This window comes from Mirounga angustirostris, unplaced genomic scaffold (assembly GCF_029215605.1).
Source record: "Mirounga angustirostris isolate CCGP_5_RB_7025 unplaced genomic scaffold, mMirAng1.0.hap1 SCAF_10, whole genome shotgun sequence".
Taxonomy (NCBI): Eukaryota; Metazoa; Chordata; class Mammalia; order Carnivora; family Phocidae; genus Mirounga; species Mirounga angustirostris.
In genome coordinates, this window is record NW_026991718.1 from 78,080,112 (window position 1) to 78,106,607 (window position 26,496).

The 26,496-nt window shown below is 39.5% G+C and overlaps 2 protein-coding genes across 12 annotated transcripts in view; one reads left to right on the plus strand and one right to left on the minus strand.

Annotated features, from left to right (window-relative positions):
- The window catches only part of EIF5B (eukaryotic translation initiation factor 5B), a 96,251-nt gene extending 72,175 nt beyond the window's left edge, over nt 1-24,076 (plus strand). For both annotated transcript variants that reach the window (XM_045885165.2, XM_045885166.3), the window contains exons 13-24: nt 1,807-1,874; nt 2,634-2,775; nt 14,756-14,887; nt 15,711-15,893; nt 16,012-16,173; nt 17,540-17,671; nt 18,748-18,879; nt 18,987-19,063; nt 19,177-19,341; nt 21,198-21,336; nt 23,084-23,245; nt 23,611-24,076. In XM_045885165.2, the coding sequence (XP_045741121.1) occupies nt 1,807-1,874; nt 2,634-2,775; nt 14,756-14,887; nt 15,711-15,893; nt 16,012-16,173; nt 17,540-17,671; nt 18,748-18,879; nt 18,987-19,063; nt 19,177-19,341; nt 21,198-21,336; nt 23,084-23,245; nt 23,611-23,718 (1,602 nt within the window). In that variant the 3' untranslated portion in view covers nt 23,719-24,076. The remainder of the gene's footprint in view (nt 1-1,806; nt 1,875-2,633; nt 2,776-14,755; nt 14,888-15,710; nt 15,894-16,011; nt 16,174-17,539; nt 17,672-18,747; nt 18,880-18,986; nt 19,064-19,176; nt 19,342-21,197; nt 21,337-23,083; nt 23,246-23,610) is intronic.
- Nucleotides 24,077-25,223: 1,147 nt separating this feature from the next.
- REV1 (REV1 DNA directed polymerase) overlaps nt 25,224-26,496 on the minus strand; it is a 101,318-nt gene continuing 100,045 nt past the window's right edge. For all 10 annotated transcript variants that reach the window (XM_064572602.1, XM_064572601.1, XM_064572606.1 and 7 more), the window contains 3 exons: nt 26,302-26,458; nt 25,897-25,999; nt 25,224-25,629 (listed from right to left, as the gene is read on the minus strand). In XM_064572602.1, coding sequence (XP_064428672.1) covers nt 25,518-25,629; nt 25,897-25,999; nt 26,302-26,458 — 372 coding nt within the window. In that variant the 3' untranslated portion in view covers nt 25,224-25,517. The remainder of the gene's footprint in view (nt 25,630-25,896; nt 26,000-26,301; nt 26,459-26,496) is intronic.

A 26,496-nucleotide genomic window follows, 5' to 3' on the forward strand; every position in this document is an offset into this window, starting at 1 on the left:
GTGGTTTGGTTTTGTTTTACTATAAACTCATGAATTAACATATTTACTGTGATTTAATTCATTTATTCTTGTGGTGATATAGTCTCATTTTCATCCAGTGATTGACTCCTGAGTCTTTTTGATTCAGTTTTAGTAGTCTTTGGTTGCATCCTTGAGTCTGATGTAGCAGGATGTTTTAGGCTCATCTTATACATACGGTGCTCCAGTTTTGGAACTGAGCCTTGTAAAAATTCCCTAGTTCCATTATCACAGAGCAGGTAAAAAAGGTAAATTTGGAACTAAGGAGTAACAAAACTGATAACTGACACACAGAGCACAAATTATTATATGCTAGTATCTCCCTTTATTCTTTCTTTGGTCTTAGTTTTATATATCGAAAGGGTCTATGGGTTTGTCTCCAATTGGTGGTGGTGGTTGGAGGGGGGTGGTTTGGTTGAAATTGTGTTTTATGAAGCTTGTTTTCTGGTAGATTCCTAAGGAAGGAGTAAGGGGAGTAATACTCTGAGTTTTTGAATATTGCATACCTACTTTGTGGCCTTCACCCTGGAAAGTTAGTTGGCTACATATAAAATCCTTGATTGACATTTTCTTTCCTTAAATATCTTAAAGCTTACTTGCGTTTCTTCTCACATAAAATATTGCCTTTCAGGTTTGATCATAAGCTGGTTTTCATCCTTTTATAAGTAATGTGGCCTTTTTGCATTTTGGGGTTGGATTGTTCTGGGTCAGTTTTCCAGTTATGTGGAAATTTTTCAGTTCTTTTTGAGTATGTAATTTAAAATATTTATTTTAGGACAGTTTTCTTAAATTACAGTTTTTCAAATTTATAATTTAAAATTTATCTTGGTTGTAATTTATCTGATATTTCTATGTGTTAGTCATTGAGGATTTATAATAGCTAATTCTACTAGTTGCTAGAACTTGAAATCTGGTGTTACTTTACAACACAGTTAAAGAGCATGATTTTTATTAGGTCTGTATTAAAGTTTTCAGGATAACTTTTATATGACAATTATAATTGCTTGTATTCCAGACACTGAAGTGGAAATAATTATGGTGCTCAGTGAATGTTGATTTAAGATCGTCAGAATGCAAATATGAGATGTTTTACATTTGAATCATTTTGACCTAGATCAGGAGATAAGATTTTGAAAAATCACTTGAAGATTAACAGAAAGTATAGATAAGCAAGTAAAAGAAATCGTGTATGTGAGAGATTTGTTGGTCAGTCCACTCTTTAGGGTAAAAGAGAATGTCCGTATCAGGCATGCTGTAATTTTTTTCCATTCATTAAAGAACTTTTGTCCAGAAAGTCAAGTGTTTATGATGTTATTTAAATAAAGCAGTCTTTCTTTAATATTTTAGGTTGGTGTAGTAAATTTTCTTTAAAACACACTTTAGGATATTTTTTCAAAGTTTAAAATTGGCTTTAAAGTTGGACCAGATACATTTTTCAAGTTGTCAGAACCTCTTCTTGCATGTTACCTTTTTATAGATAATCACTTTCAGACGACTGTTGTCATTTGTTACTTATTGATAATCTGCTCAGAATTAGAGTACACCGTGTTTTATGACCTTAACAAAGAGAATATTTTCTCATTTCATTCCCCCTGCAAACTCCTTTTGATTAATGAAAATATTGACTATTGTGCTTTGCTGGTTGATTCACTGACTGTAGTAAAACCATTTATTTAGAAAAGAAAGTGGTGATGTTTTTAAGTTTTCTTGGCTGAATAATTGTTTTTATAAAGAAACTTCCATTGCTTTGACTTTCTTAAGCTCTCTACTTTTCCCCACCTTTTCTAGTTTGATAGAGAGAACGTACGAATTCCAGGAATGCTCATTATTGATACTCCTGGGCATGAGTCTTTCAGGTAAGAGCAACTTGTGTTATTTGGCATCAAACAAACTACTAAAACCATTAAATCTAAAAGTTCAGTGAGTGGGAAAGTCTGATTAGGCAACATTGAGGTAGTATATTAAGATCTGTAGTCCCTGTAGCTACCAATCATCATCTGTGCCTACTGAATAAGTAGTAATTTATTTGGATACTTGTTTTTTTGTTTTTGTTTTTGTTTTAAAGATTTTATTTGACAGAGAGACAGCAAGAAAGGGAACACAAGCAGGGGGAGTGGGAGAGGGAGAAGCAGGCTCCCTGCTGAGCAGGGAGCCCGACGTGGGGCTCAATCCCAGGACCCTGGGATCATGACCTGAGCCGAAAGCAGACGCTTAATGACGGAGCCACCCAGGCGCCCCAAGTATACCTGTTTTTTATAGAGATCTTTCCTACTTTGAAAGACCAAATCCTAATACATACTTGGTCTATCTCCTGTGAAACCCATTATACGTGGAATTTATTCTGTTGCCTCTTAGCTGTATTCCTTAGTGCAAAAAACTTGGCCAATAAAATTTGCAGAAATACTGGAGTAACTTCTGGAACTAACTTATTCCAGCTGATGTCAGTTCACTATGTCAGATAAGCATTTGGCAAGTTAAGGGCTAATGGCACTTAAATTTTTAATGCATGTGCTTCATTTTGTTTTTTTCGTTTAGGTTTTACAAAGAAACATTTGTTTCTTTAAAAGAGTAATTTCAAGATTTCTATTTATGCATCTTTTCCCTCTTTTCAACAGTAATCTGAGAAACAGAGGAAGCTCTCTTTGTGATATTGCCATTTTAGTCGTTGATATTATGCATGGTTTGGAGCCCCAGACAATTGAATCTATTAACCTTCTGAAATCTAAAAAATGTCCCTTCATTGTTGCACTCAATAAGGTAAGCTCCCCTGAAGAATTAATATGAAAACATGCTTCTTAAATTTTTGTGATTAAACACATATCCTAGTATAATTTTCATATAACAATATGTATTAATGCTAAGTTAAGTGTATTTTCTGAGATCAGATGAGATCGGGTGCACTCAGGGTGGCCGTAGACAGTTAAGTGTATTTTGACAAATTTATATACACATATAACCACTACTATCAGAATATAAACCATCTCCATATTCCCAGAATGCTCACTCATGTTCTTTTACAGTAAGCCTACCCCTTTTTTCTTTTTCTTTTTTAAAGATTTTATTTATTTGACAGAGACACAGCGAGAGAGGGGACACAAGCAGGGGGAGTGGGAGAGGGAGAAGCAGGCTTCCCGCTGAGCAGGGAGCCTGATGTGGGGCTTGATCCCAGGACCCTGGGATCATGACCTGAGCCGAAGGCAGACGCTTAACAACTGAGCCACTCAGGTGCCCTGAGAAATTTTTTTTTTATAATTTGTGTTTCTTATGTTCTCTATAAGTAGTCTTTAACCATTTTCATAATTTTATTTAACATTTAGATCTGTATTTTTTGTTAATTTTTGTGCATAGTATAAAGATCAAGTTTCACTTTTTTCCACATGAAAATCCGGTTCAAAACCTTTTGTTGAAAAGATTATACTTCATTGATTTCTTTTTTATAATGCTGTACAGTTGACACAATGTTACATTAGTTTCAGGTGTACAACATAGTGATTGAACTATACACATTATGCTGTGTTCACAAATGCAGTTAGCATCTGTTGCTGTCCAGGGCTGTTAACAGTATACTGTACCTTTTATTTTTGTGATTTATACATTCTATAACTGGAATCCTACATGTCCTACTCCCCTCCACGGTTCATCCATACCCCCCCCCCCCCCCGCCCTGCCTCTCATAACCACTTTTTTCTATTTATGGGTCTGTTTCTACTTGTTTGCTTGTTTTTGCTTTATTTTGTTTTTTCTTTTTAGAGTCCACGTATTGGTGAAATCGTATAGTATTTGTCTTTCTCTGTCAGGCTTATTTCACTTAGCATAATATCCTCTGGTTCTGTCCATGTTGTAAATGACAAGATCTCATTCATTTTTATGACTAATACTCTGGGGTGTGTGTGTGTGTATGTATGTGTACACACCACATCTTTATCCATTTAACAGTGATCACTTAGGTTGCTTTCATATCTTGGCTATTGTAAATAATGATGCAATAAACATAGGTGTGCATCTCTCTCTTTGAATTAGTGTTTTCGCTTGCTTTAGGTAAATACCCAGTAGTGGGATTACTGGATCATAATGGTATTTCTATTTTTAGTTTTTTGAGGAATCTGCATACTGTTTTCCACATTGATTGGTTGTACCAATTTACAGGGTTCCTTTTCTACACATCCTCAGCAGCACTTGTTTTTTTATTGTCTTTTTGATACTAGCCACTCTGACTCTGTCATAAGGTGGTATTTCACTGTGGTTTTGTTTCCCTGATGATTAGTGATGTTGAGCATCTTTTCATGTGTCTGTTGGCCATCATTTCTTTGTCTTCTTTGGAAAAATGTCTATTTAGGTTCTATGCCCATTGTTTTATTTATAATTTGTGTTTTGGCATGTTGCGTTGTGTTTGTTCTTTGTATATGTTTGACATTAACTCTTTATTGGATATATCCTTTGCAAATATCTTCTCTCATTCAGTAGGTTGTGTTTTTGTTTTGTTGATGGTTTCCCTAACTTTACAAAAGGTTTTAATTTTGGTGTAGTCCTAATAGTTTATCTTTATTTTTGTTTACCTTGCCTTAGGAGACATAAAAGTGTTGTTACAGCCAATGTCAGAGAAATTACTGCCTGTGTTCTCTTCTAGGAGTTTTATGGTTTCAGGTCTTACATTTAGGTCTTCAATGCATTTTGAGTTTGTTTTGTGTATGGTGTTAGAAAGTGGTTTGGTTTTATTCTTTTACATGTGGCTGTCCATGTTTCCCAGAACCACTTATTGAAGAGACTGTCTTTTCCGCATTGTATATTCCTTTCCCTTTTGTAATAGAGTGACCCTATAAGCGCTGGTTTATTTCTGGGCTCTCTGTTCTGTTCCACTGAACTGTGTCTCTCTTTGTGCCAGTACCACTCTGGTTTTCATTACGATAGTTTTGTACTATAGCTTGAAATCTGGGATAACTTCAGCTTTGTTCTTTTTCTCAAGAATGCTTTCACTGTTTGGGGTCTTTTCTGATTCTATACAAATTTTAGGATTATTTGTTGTAGTTCTGTGAAAATTGCTGTTGGTATTTTGATAGGGATTGCACCGAATCTGTAAATTGCTTTGGGTAGAATGGACATCTTTAACAGTATTCTTTCAGTCCACAAGTGTGGTATATCTTTCCATTTGTTTGTGTCATCTTCCATTTATCAGTGTCTTAGAGTTTTCAGAGTACAGGTTTTTCACCTTTTGGATTAAATTTGTTTCTAGGTATTTTATTCTTTCTGGCACAACTGTAAAATGGGATGGTTTTCTTAACTTGCCTTTCTCCTACTTAATTATTATTATCTATCACTATCATTATTAGTGTATAGAAATGCAAGAGATTTTTGTATATTAATTTTGTATCCTCCAACTTTACTGAATAAATGCATTCTACTCATTTTTTGGTAGAGTTTTTAGGGGTTTCTATATGTATTATCCTGTCATAACACTAACAGTGATGGTTTTACCTCTTCCTTACCAATTTGGATGACTTTTATTTCTTGTCTTATTGCTAGTGCTGGGACTTCCCTTGTTGTATTGAATAAAAGTGGCAAGAGTGGACATTCTTGCCCTGTTCAGTCTTAGGGGAAAAGCTCTCAGTTTTTCACCATTGAGTATGATGTTAGCTGTGCGTTTGTCATATATGGCCTTTATTATGTGAGGTATGTTCCCTCTAAACCCACTTTGTTGAGTTTTTATCATGAATGGATATTGGTTTTTGTCAGATTCATTTTCTGAATCTGTTGAGGTGATTTTAGGACTTTTGTCCTTCATTTTGTTAATGTGGTGTATCACTTTGATTGATTTTAGATATTGAACCATCTTTGCAACCCTGGAATAAATCCCACTTGATCGTGGTGAATGATTGTTTTCAGTGTATTGGTGAATTTGGTTTGCTCATGTTTTGTTGAGGATTTTTGCATCTATGTTCATCAGAGACATTGGCCTGCAGTTTTCTTTTTTTGTAGTGTCTTTGTCTTGTTTTGGAATTTGGGTAATACTGGCATCATGGAATGTATTTGGAAATTTTCCTTCTTCTGTTTTTTGGAGTAGTTTGAGAGGAATAGGTATGAACTATTCTTTAAGTGTTAGATAGAATTCACATGTGAAGCCATTTGGCTTCAAAAGTTCTAGACTTGTTTGTTGGGACTGTTTTGATAATTGGTTCAGTTTTGTTACTAGCAATTACTTGGTCTGTTTGGATTTTCTGTTTCCTCCTGATTCTGTCTTGGAAGGTTGTATGTTTCTAATGATTTATTCATTTCTTCTAAGTTGTCAAAGTTGTTGGCATATAATTTTTTTTTTTTAATTTTCTTTATTTGAGAGAGGGAGAGCGAGCACAAGACAGAGCACACAAACGGGGAGGGACAGAGGGAGAAGCAGATTCCCTCCTGAGCAGGGAGCCTGATGCGGGGCTTGATCCCAGAACCCTGGGATCATGACCTGAGCTGAGGGCAGATCCCTGCATATAATTTTTTGTAATAGACTCCTAGTCCTTTCTTTGTATTTCTGTGGTGTCGGTAACTTCTATTTCTGATTTTGAGTCCTTTTTTTCTCAATGAGTCTGGCTAAAGGTTTATTAATTTGGTTTCTTTGTGAAGAATGAGCTCTTGGTTTCATTGATCTTCTTTATTGTTTTTATAGTCTCTTTCATTTATTTCTGCTCTAATGTGTGTTACTTCTTTCTTTCTACTAACTTTGGGCTTTTGTTGCTGTTGTTGTGTCTCCCCAGTTCCTTTATGTATAAGGTTAAATTGTTTATTTTCTTGAGATAGGCCTGTGTTTCTACAAATTTTCCTCTTATTACTGCTTTCACTGTATCACAAAGATTTTGGACTGTTGTGTTTTCATTTTCATTTGAGTTCTTCATTGACCCCCTGGTTGTTCAGTACCATGTTGTTTAGCCTTCACATGTTTTTTCCAATGTTTCTCTTGTAATTGATTCATATTTTTATACTGTTTTGGTTGGAAAGGATTGATATGATTTCAATCTTAGTTTATTGAAACTTGTTTCGTGGCGTAACGTGATCTTTCCTGAAAAATGTTCCATGTGCACTTGAAAAGAACGTATTCCTTTGTTGTTGCACAGGATATACTATACATGTCAGTTAAGTCCATTTGGTTGGATGTGTCATTTGCTTACACTCTTTCTTTATTGATTTTGTACCTGGATGATCGATCCATGGAGGTGAAGGGTGTATTAAAGCCCCCTGCTGTTCTTGTTATTACTTGCAGTTTCTGCCCTTTATGTTTGTTAATAATTGCTTTATGTCTTCAGGTGCTCCAGCTTTATGTACATAAATACAGTTGTGGATCTTCTTGTTGGATTGATTTCTTATTATTTGTGCCTTTCTTTGTCTCTTGTAATAGTCTTTGTTTTAAAGTCTCTTTGTCTGATATAAGCATTGTTGCCCGGCTTTTTTTTTTTTCTTTCCACTTCTGTTCACATCGAATAGCTTTTTTCTATCCCTTCTCTTTCATTCTGTGTGTTTTTAGGACTGAAGTGGGTTTCTTGTAGGCAGCATATAAATGGGTTCTTTTTTCTTAACCATTCTGTCACCCTTTGTTTTTGAATGGAGCATTCAGACCATTTACATTTAAAGTAATTATTAATTGGTATGTACTTATTGCCATTTTGTCACTTGCTTTCTGGTTTTTGTAGTTCTCTTTTTCCTTTCTTCTCTTGCTCTCTTTTGTGATTAATGGTTTTCTTTAGTGTCATGATTGAATTTCTTTTGTGTGTCTATTACGGGTTTTCGTTTGTGGTTACCATGAGGTTCACTTGTGACATCCAAAGTATATAGCAGTGTATATTAATTTGGTGGTCAGTCACGTTTGAACATAGTCTAAAAGAACTTCATTTTTATTTACTTCCTCCACGTTTTAAATATATGTTGTTATATTTTGCATCGTTTTATTTTGTGAGTCTTTTTTCCTTTTATAATTTTGTTCTATTATGGCCTTTTCTTTTTCAATTATAGAAGTCTCTTGGATATTTCTTGTAAGGCTGGTGTAGGTAGTGAAGAACTCCTGTAACTTTTGTATGTCTGGGAAACTCTTGATCTGTCCTTCAATTCTAAATAACCTTGATGGGTATAATATTTTTGGTTGTAGTTTTTTTTCCACTCCTTTGTGGACTGCACATTTCCACTGACAGATCAGCTGATAGGAGCCTTATAAGGTTTCCTTTGCATATAACTAGTTGCTGCTTTTAAAATTCCCTCTTTATCTTTCATCTTTGATATTTTAACTATGTTTCATGATATGGACCTCCTTGGCTTCAGTGTGTTTGGAACTTTCTCTGCCTCCTGAACCTGGATGTCTGTTTCCTTCCCAGGGCTAAAGAAGTTTTCAGCTATTACTTCCTGAAATAAGTTTTCTGCCCCTTTCTCTCTCTGTTTTCTCCTTATGGGACCTCTATAAAGAGAATGTTTGTTTGCTTGATATTATCTAAGAGATCCCTTAATCTATCCTCATTTTTTTTCTTTTTCTTTTTTTCTGTTCAGCTTTGGTGCTTCCCATTTCCCTGTTTTCTAGATCACTGATCCCTTCTTATGCATCCTTAAATCTGTTGATTCCATCTAATGTATTTTTCCTTTCAGTTATTGTATTCTTCAACTCTGATTGGTTCTTTCTTATATTTTCTATGTCTTTTTTGAAGTTCTCCCTGAGTTCATTCATGGTTCTCTCCAGTCCAGTGAGCATCTTCATTACCATTACTTTGAATTCTTTATCAGGCATAGTGCTTATCTCCATTTAATTCTTTTTCTGAGGTTTTGTCTTGTTCTTTTGTTTGGAGTATATTCTTTTGTCATTTCATTTTTATTTCTTCCTCTGTTTGTATGAATTAGGTGGAACAGCTGTTTCTCCTCAACTAGAGGGAGTGATGTTGTGTATGGGTTCCTGTGTAAAATGTGCTTGGTGAGTTTGGGTGGCTGGCTGGAGCTGTGGTATTTGTGGGCTGTGGGTCCTGGCACACTCCATGTTGGGGCCACTCTGGTATGATAATCAGAACTGAAGTAGGTTCAAGCTGGGTGTTCCTGGGGCTCTCCACCCAGAGGGCAGCGCAGCTGGAGGTCAAATGGGTAAAAGCCAGGGGGTCCCAGGGCTGTATTTGCAGAGAGCACCCTAGCATCACAGCTAAAGCTAAAGTTGGTGTAAGCCAGGGGACTTGGGGGCTCTCCTTGCAAAGAGCACTCTGACGGGACAGCTGAAACTGAGTGGGCACAGGCTGGGGCAGTCCTATACTAAAGGCACTCTGGGAGTACAGCTGAACCTGAAGTGGATGCAAGCTAGGGGTCCTGGGGCTCTCCATGCAGGGGCACCCTGGTGGTGGCTGAAGCCAGGGCGGGTGTGGGCAACGGTGTCCTGGGGCACTCTGTGCAGGAGGTTCCCTGGCAAGTTGTCTGGAGTCTAAGCTGGTGTGGGTTGGGAGGTTCTGACATGCTCTACACCAGGGGTGCCCTGGTAAGTGTCTGGAGCCAAAGTGGTGTGGGCCTGGAGTGCTCTAGGGTGCTTTGTGTTCGTGTAACCTTGATGAGACAGCTGGACCTGTAGTGAGGGCTGGCCAGGCATGTCCTGGTATGCATTGCACTGGAGCCACCTTGATGGGATGGCTTGGGCTGGTGTGGGCTAGGGACTCAGGGCTCACTGAGGTTGGAGGGCCCGCTAGAGTGCCTGGACCTTGCCCCTGTTTGTGCTGTCAGGGTGGAGGGGAATGTGAACTTTGGTACTTGAAAGTAACTCTTGACAGTACCTGGAGAGAGTTTCAGCAGTTCATCTGCTGTTAGGGTTCTAGAACTGGTTCCTTTACATTCTAGTTGTCCTTTCAAACCGCAGCTTTTTTTCTGTACCCTAGGGCAGACGAATCTGCTCACAGTCCCTCAGTACTATCCCTCCACACAGCAGTTCGCAGTGTTGTGGATGGGGGTTCTCTTTGTGTCTTCCTCTTTCTTGCCATTCTCTATGTGGTCTTTGTTGTGCAGAAGCTGTTCCAGTTAGCTCTTAGTTCTTCTTCAGGATCAGTGCTCTGTGAATAGATGTAGATTTGGTGTGTCCATGGAGGTGGTAAGTTCAATGTCTTCCTGCATCTTGCCATCTTAGACCATTCTCCATTGAATTCCTTTTGAATCTTTGTTGAAAATTAATTAAGCCATGTATATATATATGTCCCTTCATGGTATTTATCTTCTCTTCCATTGACGTATATATCTATCCTTATGCCACTACTACCCTATCTTGATTATTATAGTTTTATAGTAATGTCTTGAAAGCAGGTAGTGGTCATTTCTTTAACGTTTCATTACTCAAAACTGTTTTGGTTATTTTAGGGTCCTTGAATTTTCATTTAAGTTTAGAATCTGCCTCTTAGTTTTTACAAAAAGCCTTCTGGAAGTTTTATTGGGGTTGTATTTAATCTGTAGATAAATTCTATAAGAGTTGACATTTTATCAAAATTGAGTCTTCCGATAAGTGAACATGATATCTCTACATTTACTTAGTTCTTTATTTTCTCTTAATGATATTTTGTAGTTTCCCTGTCCATGTGTTGGACATATTTTTCTAAATTTATCTGTAGTATTTCATGGTTTTGGTGCTATTGTAAATACCATTTAAAAAATTCAGATTTCTAATTTTAATTTTATATAGGAATATAGTTGATTTTTATGTATTCATTTTTAATCTTGTGATCTTATTAAATTAACTGGTTAGGCCTAGTAGCTTAATTTTGTAGGTCATGTGGGATTTTCCATCTACACAATTATCTGCACATATAACAGCTGTTTTACTTTCATGTGTGTGCTCTGTAAATTTTCTTCTTCCTTACTGCACTAACTAGATGTTCTAGAACAATGTTGAATAAAAGTAATGACAGACACCTTGCTTTTTGCCCCATCTTAGGGGAAGTAGCTGGTCTTTCACCGTTACATATGCTGTCAGTCATAGGTTGTTTAAAGTGTTACTTGTGTGGTTTTGTTTTTTAAGTCATGAGTTGTTGATTTTTGTCAGATGGCTATTCCACATCTCTTGAGATATTTATGTGGCTTTTCCTCTCTTCTGTAAGATGAACTAATGTTGATATTTTGAGGGGACTTTACTAACTTTTTATTATTAAGACTTTATTTTTTTTTCTTTTTTAGAGCCATTTAAGATTTACAGCAATGTTGAAGGGAAGGTACAGAGATTTCCCACTACCCCTGCCTCCCCCAGGCACAGTCTCCCCCATTATCAGCACCTTCCCTCTCACATCAGAGTGATAGATTTGTTATAATTGATGAACTTAGATTGACTTACCATCACCCAGAGTCCATGGTTTACTTCTTGGTGTTGTACATTCTGTGGGTTTGGACAAATGTATAATGACATATATCCATCATTTTGGTATCATAGAGTATTTTTACTGCCTTGAAAATCTTTCTGCTCTGCTTGTTTGTTCCCCCACCTCCCAATCCCTAGCAAAAAAGTCCCGGATCTTTTTACTGTCTGTATAGTTTTGCCTTTTCCAGAGTGTCATATATAGTTGGTATTGTACAGTATTCTACAGTAAGCTTTATCAGGTCACCTTCTTTTACTTAAAAATAGGAATTAAAGTTTCCTCCATCTGTTTTCATGGTTTAATGGCTCATTTTTTACTTTTAGCTCATTATTCATTTTGTTTAATAACTCCATTGTCTGGATGCACTAGAGTTTATTCATTCATCCATTAAAGGGCGTCTTGATTGCTTGCAAGTTTGGCAGTTATGAATGAAGCTGCTGTAAACCTCCCTGTGCAGGTTTGTGTGTGGACATATGTCTTTACCTCCTCTGGGTGAATACCAACGAGTGTGATGGTGGATTATATGGTAATAGTGTTTAGTTTTGGAAGAAACTGCCAGACTCTTCTCAAGTGGTTTTAAGTTTGCAGTCCCACCAGCAGTGATTGAGAATTCCTGTTGCTCTACATCTTGACCAGCATTTGGTATTCTGTTTTGGATTTTGGCCATTCTAATAGGTATGAGGTAGTATTTCATTGTTTTAATTTGTGTTTCCTTAAGATGTTCTATAAGAAGTGGAACATCTTTTCATGTGCTTATTTGCCATTTCTGAGGTGTCAAATTCATTGGCCCTTTTTTAAATTGGATTGTTTTATTTTTTAAGAGTCCTTAATATGTTTTGGATACAACTTCTTTTTTTTTTTTTAAAGATTTTATTTATTTATTTGAGACAGAGAGAATGAGAGGGAGGAGGGTCAGAGGGAGAAGCAGACTCCCTGCAGAGCAGGGAGCCCGATGCGGGACTCGATCCCGGGACTCCAGGATCATGACCTGAGCCGAAGGCAGTCGCTTAACCAACTGAGTCACCCAGGTGCCCCTACAACTTCTTTATCAGATGTCTTTTGCACATGTTTTCTCCTAGTCTGGCTTCTTATTTTACTCTCTAGACTCACTCTTTATTTCATAGAGGTTCTTAATTTTAATGAAGTTCAGCTTATTGGATTCTTTCTTCCATAGATCATGCCTTTGGTGTGGTATCTAAACAGTCCTCACCACAGCCAAGGTCATCACATTTTCTCTTCTTCTAGGAGTTTGAGTTTTGTATGTTACATTTAGGTCTGTGATTATTCTGAGTTAATTTTTGTAACATGGAGGGCCTGTGTTATGTCTAGATTCAGTTTTTTTTTTTTGCGTGTGGATGTCCAGTTGTTCCAGCACCATTTGTTGATTACTGTTGAATTTTTAAATGTTAAACCAACCTTGTATTACTAGAATAAACCCTACTTGATCATGATGTATTTTCTCTTTCATATATTGCCAGATTTGATTTGATAAGTTTTTGTTGATGATTTTTGTGTCTGTATTCATGAGTGATTTTGCTATATAGTTTTCCTTTCCTGTAACGTCTTTTGTCTAGTTTAGTTATCAGAGTAATGTTGCCTTGTAAGATGAAGTAAGAAGTGTATCCTCCTTTATTTTCTGAAAGAGTTTGTATAGAAATGATAGAATTTCTTTTAAGTGTTTATGGTAGAATTCACCAGGAAGCCCCATCTGCATAGAATCTCTTTTAAACAGGTACAGGTTATTTTGGTTTTTTACTTTAATTTGTATAGAAATTTGTGTTTCAGAGAACCAGCTCTTTGTTTTATTGATATTCTCTACTGTTTGTCTGTTTTATATCTCATTGATATCCAGTGTTAATTTCATCATTTCCTTCTTCTTTGGTTTTCATGTCTACTTTTTCTAAGTTACGGTGGAATTTTAGATTATTGATTTCAGATATTTTTTCTTGTCTAATAGAAGTATTTAAGGGTATGTTTAGCACACTGTTAAAAGCACTGCTTAGAGGCGCCTGGGTAGCTCAGTCGGTTAAGTATCTGACTCGATTTCCGCTCAGGTTGTGCTCTCAGGGTTGTTGGATTGAGGCCTGAGTCTGGCTCTGTGCTCAGCGCAGTCTTCTTGTCCCTTTCCCTCTGCTCCACTTGTGCTCACTCACTATCTCTAGAATAAATAAAATCTTAAAAAAAAAAAAAAAAGCACTGCTTAGGTATGTTGTGCTTTTAATATCATTAAGGTCAAATTATTTTCTGAATATTTTTACTTGATATAGAATTAGAGGTTTAAAAAATATTTTTTTCCTTCATCATCATTGCTTTATGGCTTTTATCTTTAGTTATCCTTTGTTTCCCTGTGTGAACGTGTCTTCCTTTTTCTTTGCTTTTAAGAACTTTTAAGCATTCATCATTGAGATTATGTAATAGTTTGTTTATCCTACTTTAGTTTGATTTTCTTAGATCTTTGAATTTATATATTCATCAATTTAAAAAATTTTAAAAATTCAGATACTTTTTGTAAGTGAGTAAGGTTTTCTTTCATGCTTTTTTTGTATGCTTCCCTTGGGATAGTTTTTACTACTACATCTTCAAGGCTTTCAGTCTTTTCTTTTGTAATATATAATTTGCTGTTAAGCTTATCCAGTGAATTTTTTTTCATATTCTGTGGTTTTTTTTAGTTCTACTACAGGTTACATATTTTTCCTATAAAGTCACACATATTTATAATAACTATTTTAAGGACCTCATATGCTAATTATAACATCTTTGTCATTTCTGGGTCTATTTCTACTAACTAATTTTTCTCCTTTGTAGCATTCAGATTCGGGCAGCCTCTTTATATTGTAGCCCTAGACTGAGGAAACAGATTTTGCTTGTTTGTTTTTACTATTAAATAGTTTTTCCTCCCTATACCCATTTATCACACTTTTGAAAAGTGAAGGAAAATACATGACTTATTTAACTGAGTAAATCTAATTTGAGCAATAAAACAATTAAAATGGGCTGTTCTCTGAGATAGGATGTAATTTTTATTTTCTATTTTTTTGGTGTATAATTTTCCTGGTGATGATACTTGCTGTAATTCTTATTTCTGACTACTAAACAGAACCATTTTGGAATCCCAACAAAATACAGTAATAGTCCTAAGATAATTCTAAGATCTCATCTTTTGCAAACAAATGGCAGCCTTTCCTGAACTGGTTTGGAGGCTGATGGGCAGCATGTTACCTCAGAAGTTTCTAATTTAAGAGGGGATGCAGTTAGGCGGGTTATACAAGCTTTTTGGTATAATAAAATATTTGAGTAATTCACTCTCCTGAATGTATATAATAGACATTAGGAACTTTTAGGAGTTTTAACTTTAATTAATTCCTGAGTGTTCTGAATGTTTTAAAGATGTTTCTTAACGAAAAATTTTTGTCTAGATTGATAGGTTGTATGATTGGAAAAAGAGCCCCGATTCTGATGTGGCTGCTACTTTAAAGAAGCAAAAAAAGAATACAAAAGATGAATTTGAGGAGCGAGCAAAGGCTATTATTGTGGAATTTGCACAGCAGGTAAGAAAACTTTACCATGAAGAGCCTATGTCATAGAATATTTTTTCTTTTTGTTCTGTTGTCCTTATAATAAAGCCAGCAGTTTCACTAATGCTGGTTCTGTTCCCTTATCAATGGCATGTAGTGTTCTCCATTCTTTTCCCTTATCCCTTTTTTCTTTTTAAATTAGATAGTATTTCAAAGATCTGTCTTTGTAGTCTGAATGTTTAAATTTTACTTTTTTTTTTTTTTAAGATTTTATTTATTTATTTGACAGAGACAGAGACAGCGAGAGCAGGAACACAAGCAGGGGGAGTGGGAGAGGGAGAAGCAGGCTTCCCGCTGAGCAGGCAGCCCGATGCGGGGCTCGATCCTAGGACCCTGGGATCATGACCTGAGCCGAAGGCAGCCGCTTAACGACTGAGCCACCCAGGTGCCCTGAATGTTTAAATTTTAAAAATAAATTTGACTTGGAGGGGCACCTGGGTAGCTCAGTTGGTTAAGCGTCTGACTCTTGATTTCCGCTCAAGTCATGATCTCAGAGTTGTGAGATCGAGCCTTGTGTCAGGCTCTGTGCTCAGTGGGGAGTCTGCTTGAGGTTCTCTCTCTTCCTCTGCCCCTTCCCCCTAAAATAAATAAACTAAAAAAAAAGTTGACTTGGAAAGAAACTACTTTTCTGTGATACAACTAATACCTACAGGATATTCATGATCTCTTGAGTGTTTTTGAGGAGTTTCACAAAGAGGAGCCATTTGCTTATCTGTCGTCTTATCAGTCGTGCTGTCCTGGGTACTTCCTTCCACAGCTTGGCCTTTTGGAATGATTTTGCTTTTTATGTCTCTAGGGTTTGAATGCAGCTTTGTTTTATGAGAATAAGGATCCCCGTACTTTTGTGTCCTTGGTACCTACCTCTGCACATACTGGTGATGGCATGGGAAGTCTGATCTACCTTCTTGTTGAGTTAACTCAGACTATGTTGAGCAAGAGACTTGCACACTGTGAGGAGCTAAGAGCACAGGTTATGGAGGTGAGGATCAGCTTTTGAGTTTATTTTCCCTTTGCCTTTAACAGTGAGTTCTGGGCTGGGGGCTGTCTCCTGCTATAGTGTAGTCTCTCTCTCACTCCCTTTATACTATGTCTCTCAGGTTAAGGCTCTCCCAGGAATGGGCACCACTATAGATGTGATACTGATCAATGGGCGTTTGAAGGAAGGAGATACAATTATTGTTCCTGGAGTAGAGGGGCCCATTGTAACTCAGATTCGAGGCCTCCTATTACCTCCTCCAATGAAGGAATTACGGGTGAAGGTAAGCCTAGGTGGTAAGTGTTGACACATGGGGACATGTACAGTGTGTATGAGTTCTGTTGAGGTCACTTCTTCACTTCACAGCTGCTTGGCTTAATAGGCCCTTGCTCCTCAGCCTCTATTAGATGTCTTCATAAAGGGATCATCTGTCAGAATGGACAAGTGTCAAGTTCTTCTTATCTAAGCTTTCCATGAGAACTGAAGTATATTGTTTTGGTTCTAAACTGCCAACTAGTTTTTTATTCACATTTTTTTATTATGAAATAAAACAAATACAGAAAACTAGACAAAACATAGAGGAAGAGTTGAACAAATTTTTAGGAAGCAGACAAACAGATGAAGAATAGAACATTGTTGACACCCCAGAAGCCTGTGTGCCTCTCACGGATGTTAGCACCCCCCCACACCTTCCTAAAAGTTAACCGTGCTTCCATGTTTATGAGAGTAACTGATATCCTTTGTTAAAAATGGTTTTAATACCTGAGTGTGTGCCCCTAAAAAATATGTATGGACTTCATAAAGTAGAGTCGTTCTCATTTCCATTGTATCTGGCTTCTTTTAACTCAAAAAAAAAAAAAGACTTTTAAGATTTACCCATGTTGTTTCATATAGCTGTAGTTCATTTTTGTTGTGTGGTATTCTCCATGAATATATCATGGTTTATTTATCTGTTCTCCTGTTGATGGCACATGTAGGGTATCTCTAGCTTTTAAATTTTTGCTATTAACAACAGTGTTGTTGCTTTGAACACTCTTGGTGCAGTTGTGCAAGTTTCTGCAGGGTATGTGCCTAGGAGTGAACTGCTAAGTCCTCAGCTTGTGCTCAGCTCCAGTTTTACTGGATAAGGCCACACTGTTGTTCACAGTGAGTCCAACAAGTTACACTTTCAACTGCAGTGTATTAGGGTTGCACAACTGTCAGCTCTTTGATGCGGTCAGATTTTAAAATTTTTCCATCTGGTAGCTCATTGCTTCATTTGGTACTTACCTGATTGAAATATGGTTGGCCATTATTTTGTATGTTTATTAGCCATTTAAGTTCACTCCTTCATGCAATGTCCCCGTGGTCCAGCGTTGTCTGTCTTTATAGTCACGGGAGTGGTCTGTATAGTTGGGAGACTAGACTGTTAGTGGCTTGTATGCATCGCAGCATCTTCTGGTCTTTTTACCTTTTCTATGGTGTCTTAAGAAACAGAAGTGTTTAATTTTAATGTTGAATTTACCAATCTTTTGTGTTTATTGCTTTTTGTGGCTAGTTTAAGAAACATTTTCCTACCCCATGGTCATGAAAATATGGTCTCTTACATCATCTCCTGCTCCTAACCACTTTTCAGATAAATGTGGTAGCAAATGTTTTGATCTCTACAGAACCAGTATGAAAAGCATAAAGAAGTAGAAGCAGCTCAGGGAGTAAAGATTCTTGGAAAAGACCTAGAGAAGACATTGGCTGGTTTACCCCTCCTGGTGGCGTATAAAGAAGATGAAATCCCAGTTCTTAAAGTAAGTTACTTAAATTTTTTTTTTCCTCCGAAGCTGTGTGAGTCTGACACACCAGCAGGGCACATGTTGGTAGTGATGAGTGAAGCGGGCACCACTGTCTTTGTGAAGCCTTACCTGGTAGCTCATAGCAAACAGTTGATGCATTTAGATTACTTCAGTTTGCACAGTCCTCTGAATTAGCATAAGTAATATTTATATACGCTAGAATTCTAAAATACACATTTTATTTAAAGAAAAAACGAATCAAAAGCCCAGAATTTGTTGTTCATGTTTTTAGGTATCCGAATATGCCGACAGAACTCAAGAAAATTTTACAAGGAAGTAGGAGTTGTTTTAAAGCTTGTGTGCCTGTCTGTAGGAGCAGATGCCCACTGGAGTCCAGCATAGTTTCCCAAAAGCAAACTTTGAGTTTATATACTCACTTGCCGAAGAGAAGATGACACTCCCCCGAGCACATTGGCTCATCTCATATGCTGGGACTCCTGTTACTCCTCGAGACGGCACCAGGTCACCACCATCAGGGAGTTGGCCACCTGAGGGGAGGGCCAGTAAGGAGAGGGCAGGCATCCCTCTTTGGTCAGGCCCAACTATGGCAGGGACTGCTGCAGCCTCCATGGCTTGGACACGGCTGTCCTACTTCTTCCTGGGGGAAATCTCTTCATCTCTGAAGGAGCAGTGACAGTTTTGAAAAGGACGCCGAGGTTAGGGCATTTCAGTGAAGGCAGTCAAGCAGAGCCCGTGGGCTACCGTAACACATTACACTGATGTAGTCCTTTTAATTTTGAGAAGATTCTTCTCGTTTCATTCTGTTCACCCAGCTACCTTATTTGCCAAGTACAGCAGAGGTTAAATAGATTTCCGTATTAGTAAACCTAAGACAAAGGTGAAGTGTGGGACACAGCTCAGATTCGGCTCCTAAATCTCCTCCTCCTTTCCAGCACAGGTTCTGCTACACCTTACGTTTTCTTAGCCTTGGTTTCATATTTTCATGTGAATACTTCATTAAAAAGAGAAACACAGTTTAATTCTAGGCCATTGCTGGTTTACAACCTTGTCACATTTAACTTCTTTTCAAGGATGAGTTGATCCATGAGTTAAAGCAGACACTAAATGCTATCAAGTTGGAAGAAAAAGGAGTCTATGTCCAGGCATCTACACTGGGATCTTTGGAAGCTCTACTTGAATTTCTAAAAACATCAGAAGTGCCCGTAAGTAATCCTACCCGACTCCACAGGAGTCTGTGATAGTCATGGTTTGTAGTGCTGTTTCTTTTCCCGGACACAGGCATTTAAGCTCAGAAACTCCCTTTCTACAGTATGCAGGAATTAACATTGGTCCAGTCCATAAAAAAGATGTTATGAAGGCTTCGGTGATGCTGGAACATGATCCCCAGTAAGTGATTTTTCTTCTGCTGTGAAGGCTTTTTCATATTACCTGTTTTCTTCAGACTCCATGACACACTCTGTGTTTCTCCGAATGATCTTTATTGTGTTTGAACCTTTCAGGTATGCAGTAATTTTGGCCTTTGATGTGAGAATTGAACGGGATGCACAAGAAATGGCTGATAGTTTAGGAGTTAGAATTTTTAGTGCAGAGATTATTTATCATTTATTTGATGCCTTTACGAAATATAGACAAGACTACAAGAAACAGAAACAAGAAGAATTTAAGTAAGTTGGTCATTTTACTTACTTTGGGTCTTTGGTCATGAAGTTGGTTGAGAATTACCAAGTACGAGTTTCTCCCGCTATCCTGAAAGTAAAGCGTTTCTGTGAAACCTTCCATGAGGCGAAATGGCATAGCGTGAAGAAGCAATTACCATTAATTTATATGGAAAATTTTCTGAGCACTCCCGGGCCCAAACAATAAACAAAATAAATCGAAGTGAAGCCCAGATGCTCACAGACACGGCTCCCAGCTCTGGCGGCGTGACGCTGAGATGCTGAGTGTGGTCCCTGGGAAGAAGCTTGGCGCAGCCGCTCTGTTTGGGGTGCCCGCTGCCTCTTAATGGCTCACTGCAAAACAAATGCTAAACGTTTTTGCTTTTTGCCTTTTTTCGTAAGAGCAAAATCCTCCTCTTTTGGTGAGGGAAAGCAGGTACTAACATAGGTCTGTTGCAAAAGCAAGGTGGCATCAGGCGAACTTTGGCCATGTGGGGGAATACCTATACCAGAAAGGTTTGTGGCCGATAGAAGCAGCATGGCATTTGCTCATCCAGAAGAGGCTGCATCCTGAAATAATGTATTAAAAACCATAAATTCTGCCCATCTGAGGCATTCCAGCAGTGTGTTAACTAATCCTCTGTAGCCTTGCAGTTTTTAATTTTCAAATTGGTGGGCCTGGGTCTCATTAATTGGTGAGTAGTCGCTAAAACCCTCTTGCTGGAGTTTCTTATCTGGGATTACCTGGGAAGGAAGGATCAGAATGCGAATGTGTACAGTGAGGAACTGCAATGAGGCGAGGTATTCCATGGGAGGAGAGCCTGCCCCGTGTAGGTGGCATCGCTGCGCGTGCTAGACGAGTCAGCAGTGACCCTGGCCAGGTCCCTCCTCCTCTTGCAGCTCAGGCGAGACAAGCAGTGAACACATGAGAAGTAGGGTAAGGGCTGCAGGGCAGAGCAGGGAAGGCCTAAGTCAGGAGGAGAGCCATGACCAGCAGTGTGGTCCGGGGCAGCAGCTCAGCTCTGTCGGTCTCCCATTCAAGTAGAGATCTGGAGGGCATGGGGTGAGCCGCCCAGACCCACGGGGAGTTGTCCAGGCAGAAGGGCAGCACTGGGAGGCAGCCGCGTTGAATCTGACAGAGAGCCGTAGGAGATGGGGTCAGAGAAGTTGGTGGGACTCTAGGCCCTGGGGAGGATCTGAGGGAGGCAGCGGGGAGTCTTGTCAGGCTCCCAGTGTTCAGGCAAGACATGAGGGTGGCTCAGACCATAGGGAGTGATGGCTCAAATTGGGGTACGTATTTAAAGGAGAATTGCCAGATGAGTGTTAGGATTTAGACTGGGATACGCTCGCTTGAAATCATGAGACCAGAAGTGAAAAGACATGGTTAAAGCAGACTGACAGACCCTGTGAAAACACTTAAGCATGTGCTTGCTAAGCAGAGAAGTAGTGGCCTTTTGGATCACCTGATTCGGGAACGTGGTATGGAGAAGGTGGCTGTGGTTTGATGCCTGTGTGGGTCTCAGAGCAGGCTGCCCGTGGGGCCCGTCGAGGTTCTAAGCTCCATCTAAATTTAGGGGCAGGGCTCAGTGCTCCTGTGATACGGCTTCTTTAAGACTTGGGAAGTGACAGCAGGGATGGAGGGAGGGGAGGAGGATGGCGAGGGGTGGAGCACTCCATGCGGGTGGCCTGGACGGGTGCAGACACACTGAGGGCTGTCTGCAGCATGCGCCCTGCTCTGCCGGCACCGCCTGGGGAGTGCTGCTATTCTCCAACGGGAAGCCTCATACTCACTTGTGTTTGGGGTTTTTTACGTTTAAGTGGTTTTGTCAGCTTCACAATTTGGGGGTTTTCTTTTTTCCTTTTAGGCACATAGCAGTATTTCCCTGCAAGATGAAAATCCTCCCCCAGTATATTTTTAATTCTCGAGACCCAATAGTGATGGGAGTGACTGTGGAAGCAGGTCAGGTGAAACAGGGGACACCCATGTGCGTCCCTAGCAAAAATGTAAGTTTTGGTTGTACTTTCAAAACTTAAGTGTGGTCTCTTAAAGGGATAAAATGGGGAGTCCAGGAGTGGTGACGAAAGGCAGAGCTTGTCACCTTCTGTGATTTATACCTCAGTAAGGAGTGCCAGTGTTGATTCTTAGCACCAGCGATCAGTGCTTCAGCAAATGAAAGGTGCAAGGTACTTTGAAATAGTGCCCTTTTAAGATGTTTTGAAGTTTCAAGCCTGGGGAGAAGTTTAAAAAATAGAATAATGAACACCCATATTCCTTTCCTCGAGATTAGCATCTGCCTAAGAAAAATTAACATTAACTCAGTAATGTCCTGTAATTTACAGTTCTCACATTTCCCCAACTGTCCCAAGTGTCTTGCAGAGTGCCATCTGCTGACCTGGTCCAGGATTCCTTCAAGGTGCATTGCGTTTGGTGGTTACAGGTTTTAGTCTCAATAGGCCCAGCCCCCCATCCTTTCTGGAGAGTCCAGTTGTTTTGCAGGTTATTTCTCAACTTGGATTGGTCTGATTGTTTCCTCCTCGCCAGGTGGAAGTTACAGTTGCTGAAACAGATACTGCATGCACAGGTGTTCCCACCTGCCTCCAGCCCCATCACATAGGCTTTCTTACTGTAGCGAGGCCATCTTCGTTTCCTGGGGCAGGTGCTGTTGGCTCAGCATCGCTCTTAGAAACACAGCTTTCTCCCTCCTTTATAATTACTGTCGTGTCTGGGGCACTTTTGAGTACCTGTAAATATCATGTTTCAACAACCTTTATCTTGGTAGATTTAGTAACTGGTAATCCTTGCTGAAGGCAGTTACACAAATGTTGGTAACATTGTGATCTGCCCCTCCCCCCCATACTTTTGTAAAGAACCTTCCTCCCCACTGAACTTTTCATTAAGTAATTTATACACACTCCCTTTTTAAAAAATTTGATGTTCTAATCCATTACCAGTATCCATTCTGGTCAGTGGGAGCCCATTCGAGCTGGTTACTTCAGCACTTGAGCATTTTCTTCCTTTCTGGTGCAGGAAGATGCTCCAGGCTCATCTAGTACTTTCCCTGCCCCAGACCTGGTTCCTTTAGTGGGAAATGGCGCACTAGGACTTGTTGCTTCTAGGGGTCATTGCTTTTACACCGTTTCAGTGGACTGAGGTGGGACATTTACTTGCAGCAGTTATGTCCTGTGTGGCTTTGGCCACACCAAGCACTCCTCTCATTTTCACTCTTACTCTCCCGTATCTCTTGACAAGGCAGGCAGTGGAGTGCTTTTCTCCTGCACTGTAACTGAGCTCAGCTTGCTCCCAGCGCTCATCCTCTGACCTTGGCCTACAGGGCCCCACATCATGTGTCCCTGACTTAAACCCCTTGCTCATCATTCTGACCACTCCAAGGTCATTTCTCATTGAGAAGGTTTGTGCCTGCCACGCCCTCCTCCTATGGCACGTGTCGTGTGAAAGGATAGAGCAGAAGTAGTAAGGCACGCTGGGTTGACAGGGCACTTTGCAAGCTGTCGAAAGCATATGAGTCCTCTTGCTTCACAAGCCATCTTGTGATGGGCAGAGGGGATGTGGTGGTGTCATTCCCTGGCTTCCCAATGAGGAAGTCACACACAGTGTGATGAGTGCTAAAGAAGGGTCACAGAGCCAAGGCGCTTAAACTGGCTTGTTGGCTCGTTTTTATTTCCGCTGTCCAGCTGCAGTGCCTCTGACTGGCAGGATTCCTCTGCTTACATTGCAGTTCTTATTTTACAGTTTGTTGACATTGGAATAGTCACAAGTATTGAAATAAACCATAAACAAGTGGATGTTGCAAAAAAAGGACAAGAAGTCTGTGTCAAAATAGAACCTATCCCTGGGGAATCTCCCAAAATGTATGGAAGACATTTTGAAGCTACAGACATTCTTGTCAGTAAGGTAAGTGTCTCCTAAAAGTGGCTCATTTTAAGGAAGAGGGGGCGACTCTTCTCTGGTTACCTTTACGAAGTAGCTCTGAGGGCTGGAAGTTTGAACTTTTACAGTCTGAGAGGACTGGATTCTTCCTCAGGGCAGGTCTGTGATGTGGCCTTGTCTTTGTTGAGGAAGGGGCCTCCTCCCAGAGAGTGCCCGCCAGGACTTGCAGAGAGTCTGCTACTCTAAAAGGCAGACGAGCACTGTATTGTACTTTGGCTAAGGTTTCTTTTTAATGAGCAGTAGCCGATGACAGGCATGGGCCACACTGCTTTTTTTGGACATGTGGTTGTTACACTGTTGCTGACCCTGTTTGTGCCTTGGGCTTGCAGATCAGCCGGCAGTCCATTGATGCCCTCAAAGACTGGTTCAGAGATGAGATGCAGAAGAGTGATTGGCAGCTTATTGTGGAGCTGAAGAAAGTATTTGAAATCATCTAATTTTTCCACATGGGGCAGGAATTGGAATAAATGCAATATTATGTTCTAAAATCACCAGGAAAAACCAGACAAAAATGGAACGGATGTATCTGGACACTGATGAACTTAAGTATGGAAGGAAAAAAATAGGTCTATAAAATGTTTTCCATGAGAAACCAAGAAACTTACACTGGTTTGACAGTGGTCGATTACATGTCCCCACAGTTGTTCCAACGTGCCTGTTCACCTGCCCCCCCCCCACCCTTCTCTACTGGCTGCTGTTTTAAAGTTTGCCCTAACCCAAATTTGGATTTTTATTACAGATCTAAAGCTCTTTCGATTTTATACTGATTAAATCAGTACTGCAGTATTTGATTAACCAAGTTTCTGCAGATTTTGTGATTCTTGGGACTTGTTTGATGTAAGAAATACTTCTTTATTTATGCATATCCCTTCCCACAGTGATTTTTTTTTCCCCCCAGCATTCTTCTGCCATGTGCCCTTAGGAATTTTTTAAAATAGAAAATTAGGCACTCTGATCTCTGCTTTGTGTGAAACCATGGTGTAAAGCATAGCTGGCTGCTATTTACTGCTTGTATAGTCCTGGGAGTCCACTGTAACCAGCACAATTCTGAACTACCAATAAAGAAAAGAGACATCCATCAGTGAGCTCTGCTAGGCTTCCCTGCTAGCGTAGCTTCTCTCCATGAGTCATCAGCTTTGGTGTAATACCTCATGTGCCAGCACACGTTAGCATTAGAATTTCTGTACGTTGATCTTGGTCTAGTTTGTCCCAGCAAAGTCCCATCATGCATATGTTTCCTGCTGGGGCAATCAGTAGGGAGCTGATAAGACTGTTTGGGCTTGGTGCTCTGAAGTTGTTGCAGAGACGTGGATTTTAGCTAGTTTTCCCGAAGAAGGTGGGAAGTCCACATGACAATATCTTTTCCCCACTGTAAGACATCTGTTACTGTGGGATGAATTCTGGTAACAGATCTCTAGTATCAGACTACCTATTCATATTTATAGCACAGTGTTGAAGGCAATGTGAAGTGGTTGAAGAAAATGTCCCCAAGTATTCACTGGCATAGGATTACAAATATATATTTTTTCAAGTATTATGGTATAGCCTAGCCTAGAAAACACTTCATATACATTTGAGAATCTGTACCATTCTTCATTACTACTGAAGTTTCTCAAGGGACAGTAGAGGCAGAGACAATAACGCTAAGCCAGCTGTGGGATGTAATTATTTTCCCAGGAAAAAAATTGTGTGTTCTAATTTAAAACAAGTAAAGAAGACTTTCTTAACATGCTGCTGTGTTCATGCTTGGGGACAAGAGTGATTGATAAGATTATTTAGAAGCTTTACCCGGAACAAGCAGAATCCCAGTCTGGGACCTCTCAGGAATTTCAAAGTTTAGCATGGAGCCTGTAACAGTCCGGCTTGTAGGATTCCTCAGCCTTTAAATATAATAAACAGTGCAGGATTTGCTTCCTAAAGGATTCACAAAAAGGAGCCTGTACAAAATATACATACAGTTCTTTATTAAACAACTGTAAACACTTCACTGTAAAAATCCATAAAACTTTATAAACAAACATTTTGTAAATAGAATCTATACTACAGTAAAAGAACACAATTATTTACATGCAATACTGACAAATTTGGCACTTATTGAAAAGAAATGTACAAAACACTTGCTTAAAAAGAAATTGAAAATTATAAAAACTCCAAGCATTACTATCATGCACTTTGCCAATACCTCACAAGCACTTAGGGCACAGCTAGCAGAGAGCACCAGGCTCCCTGGTGGGGTTTATGTAACTTTTAATGTGCTTCCGTAAGTTTGTTGTAAAACCACCTGAACATTGTCAAGAATAAAGTCAAATGCCATGTTCCAAACCGATTCCACCGACTGCTGCATCAACCTAAAAGGTGGGTTAAGAAAAAAGAGCAGGTAAGACTGAATCCTCCCGAAACAATCAGTTGAACGTGTTGGTTAGGGTTTTAAACTATATACATCTCGAGGGGAACAATCTTTTGATCATGGTTTAGGGATTCGAAATGAAGCCCCCCCCCTTCCCTAAGTCCACCGTTAATGGCTTGCGCAGCGAGTAGAAGCTGCTCCGTGCCGCACCGCGAGTAGCCGTGAGATGCCCCATTTTATCCTTCTGATACAGGTATCAAATAATTACCTTTTCATGTATTTTATAACTAGGTCCAGTTTTTCCAAATCTTTTTCCTCTATTAGATCAGTACAGTATTTCACAACTTGCAGGATGTCTTCTTCCATTGGATCTAGAGAGGGGGAAAACCTCCAGTAAGGACCAACTTCCTTCTGAAGAAGGCAGACCGCTAGCTGCAGGTATAGAGGAGACGCGTGTTTCTCTAACTATCCCACTGACTTACAGCCACCAAACACGGGGTCTATAGTGTGGAGCTTTTCAGAGTCAGCCCCAGAGTTTCAAAGGTTAGAGGGTGGCTGGGTTTAGCCTACCAGATTTAGAGAAATGAGTTCCATCTCTACGGATGAGTCTGTCTGTTCTAAAATCCTAGAACCATTGCACTCAGTCCGCGGCTGTCTCGCCGGCCAAGCCAACCTGAAATGGTAGTTATCCATTCTTTGAGCAACGTCTTCACATCACTGAATTCAACAGCTCCTGCTAGGTTGGGTGCCGGGGGTCTTGTGCAGCCAGCCGGCCCAGGCTGCGACCCGGAAAGGCCTGGCACACCTGAAGTGGAAGCAGAGAGGTCTCCCTGTTAAAGAAAACAAACAATAAAAAGTGCTATGTTGA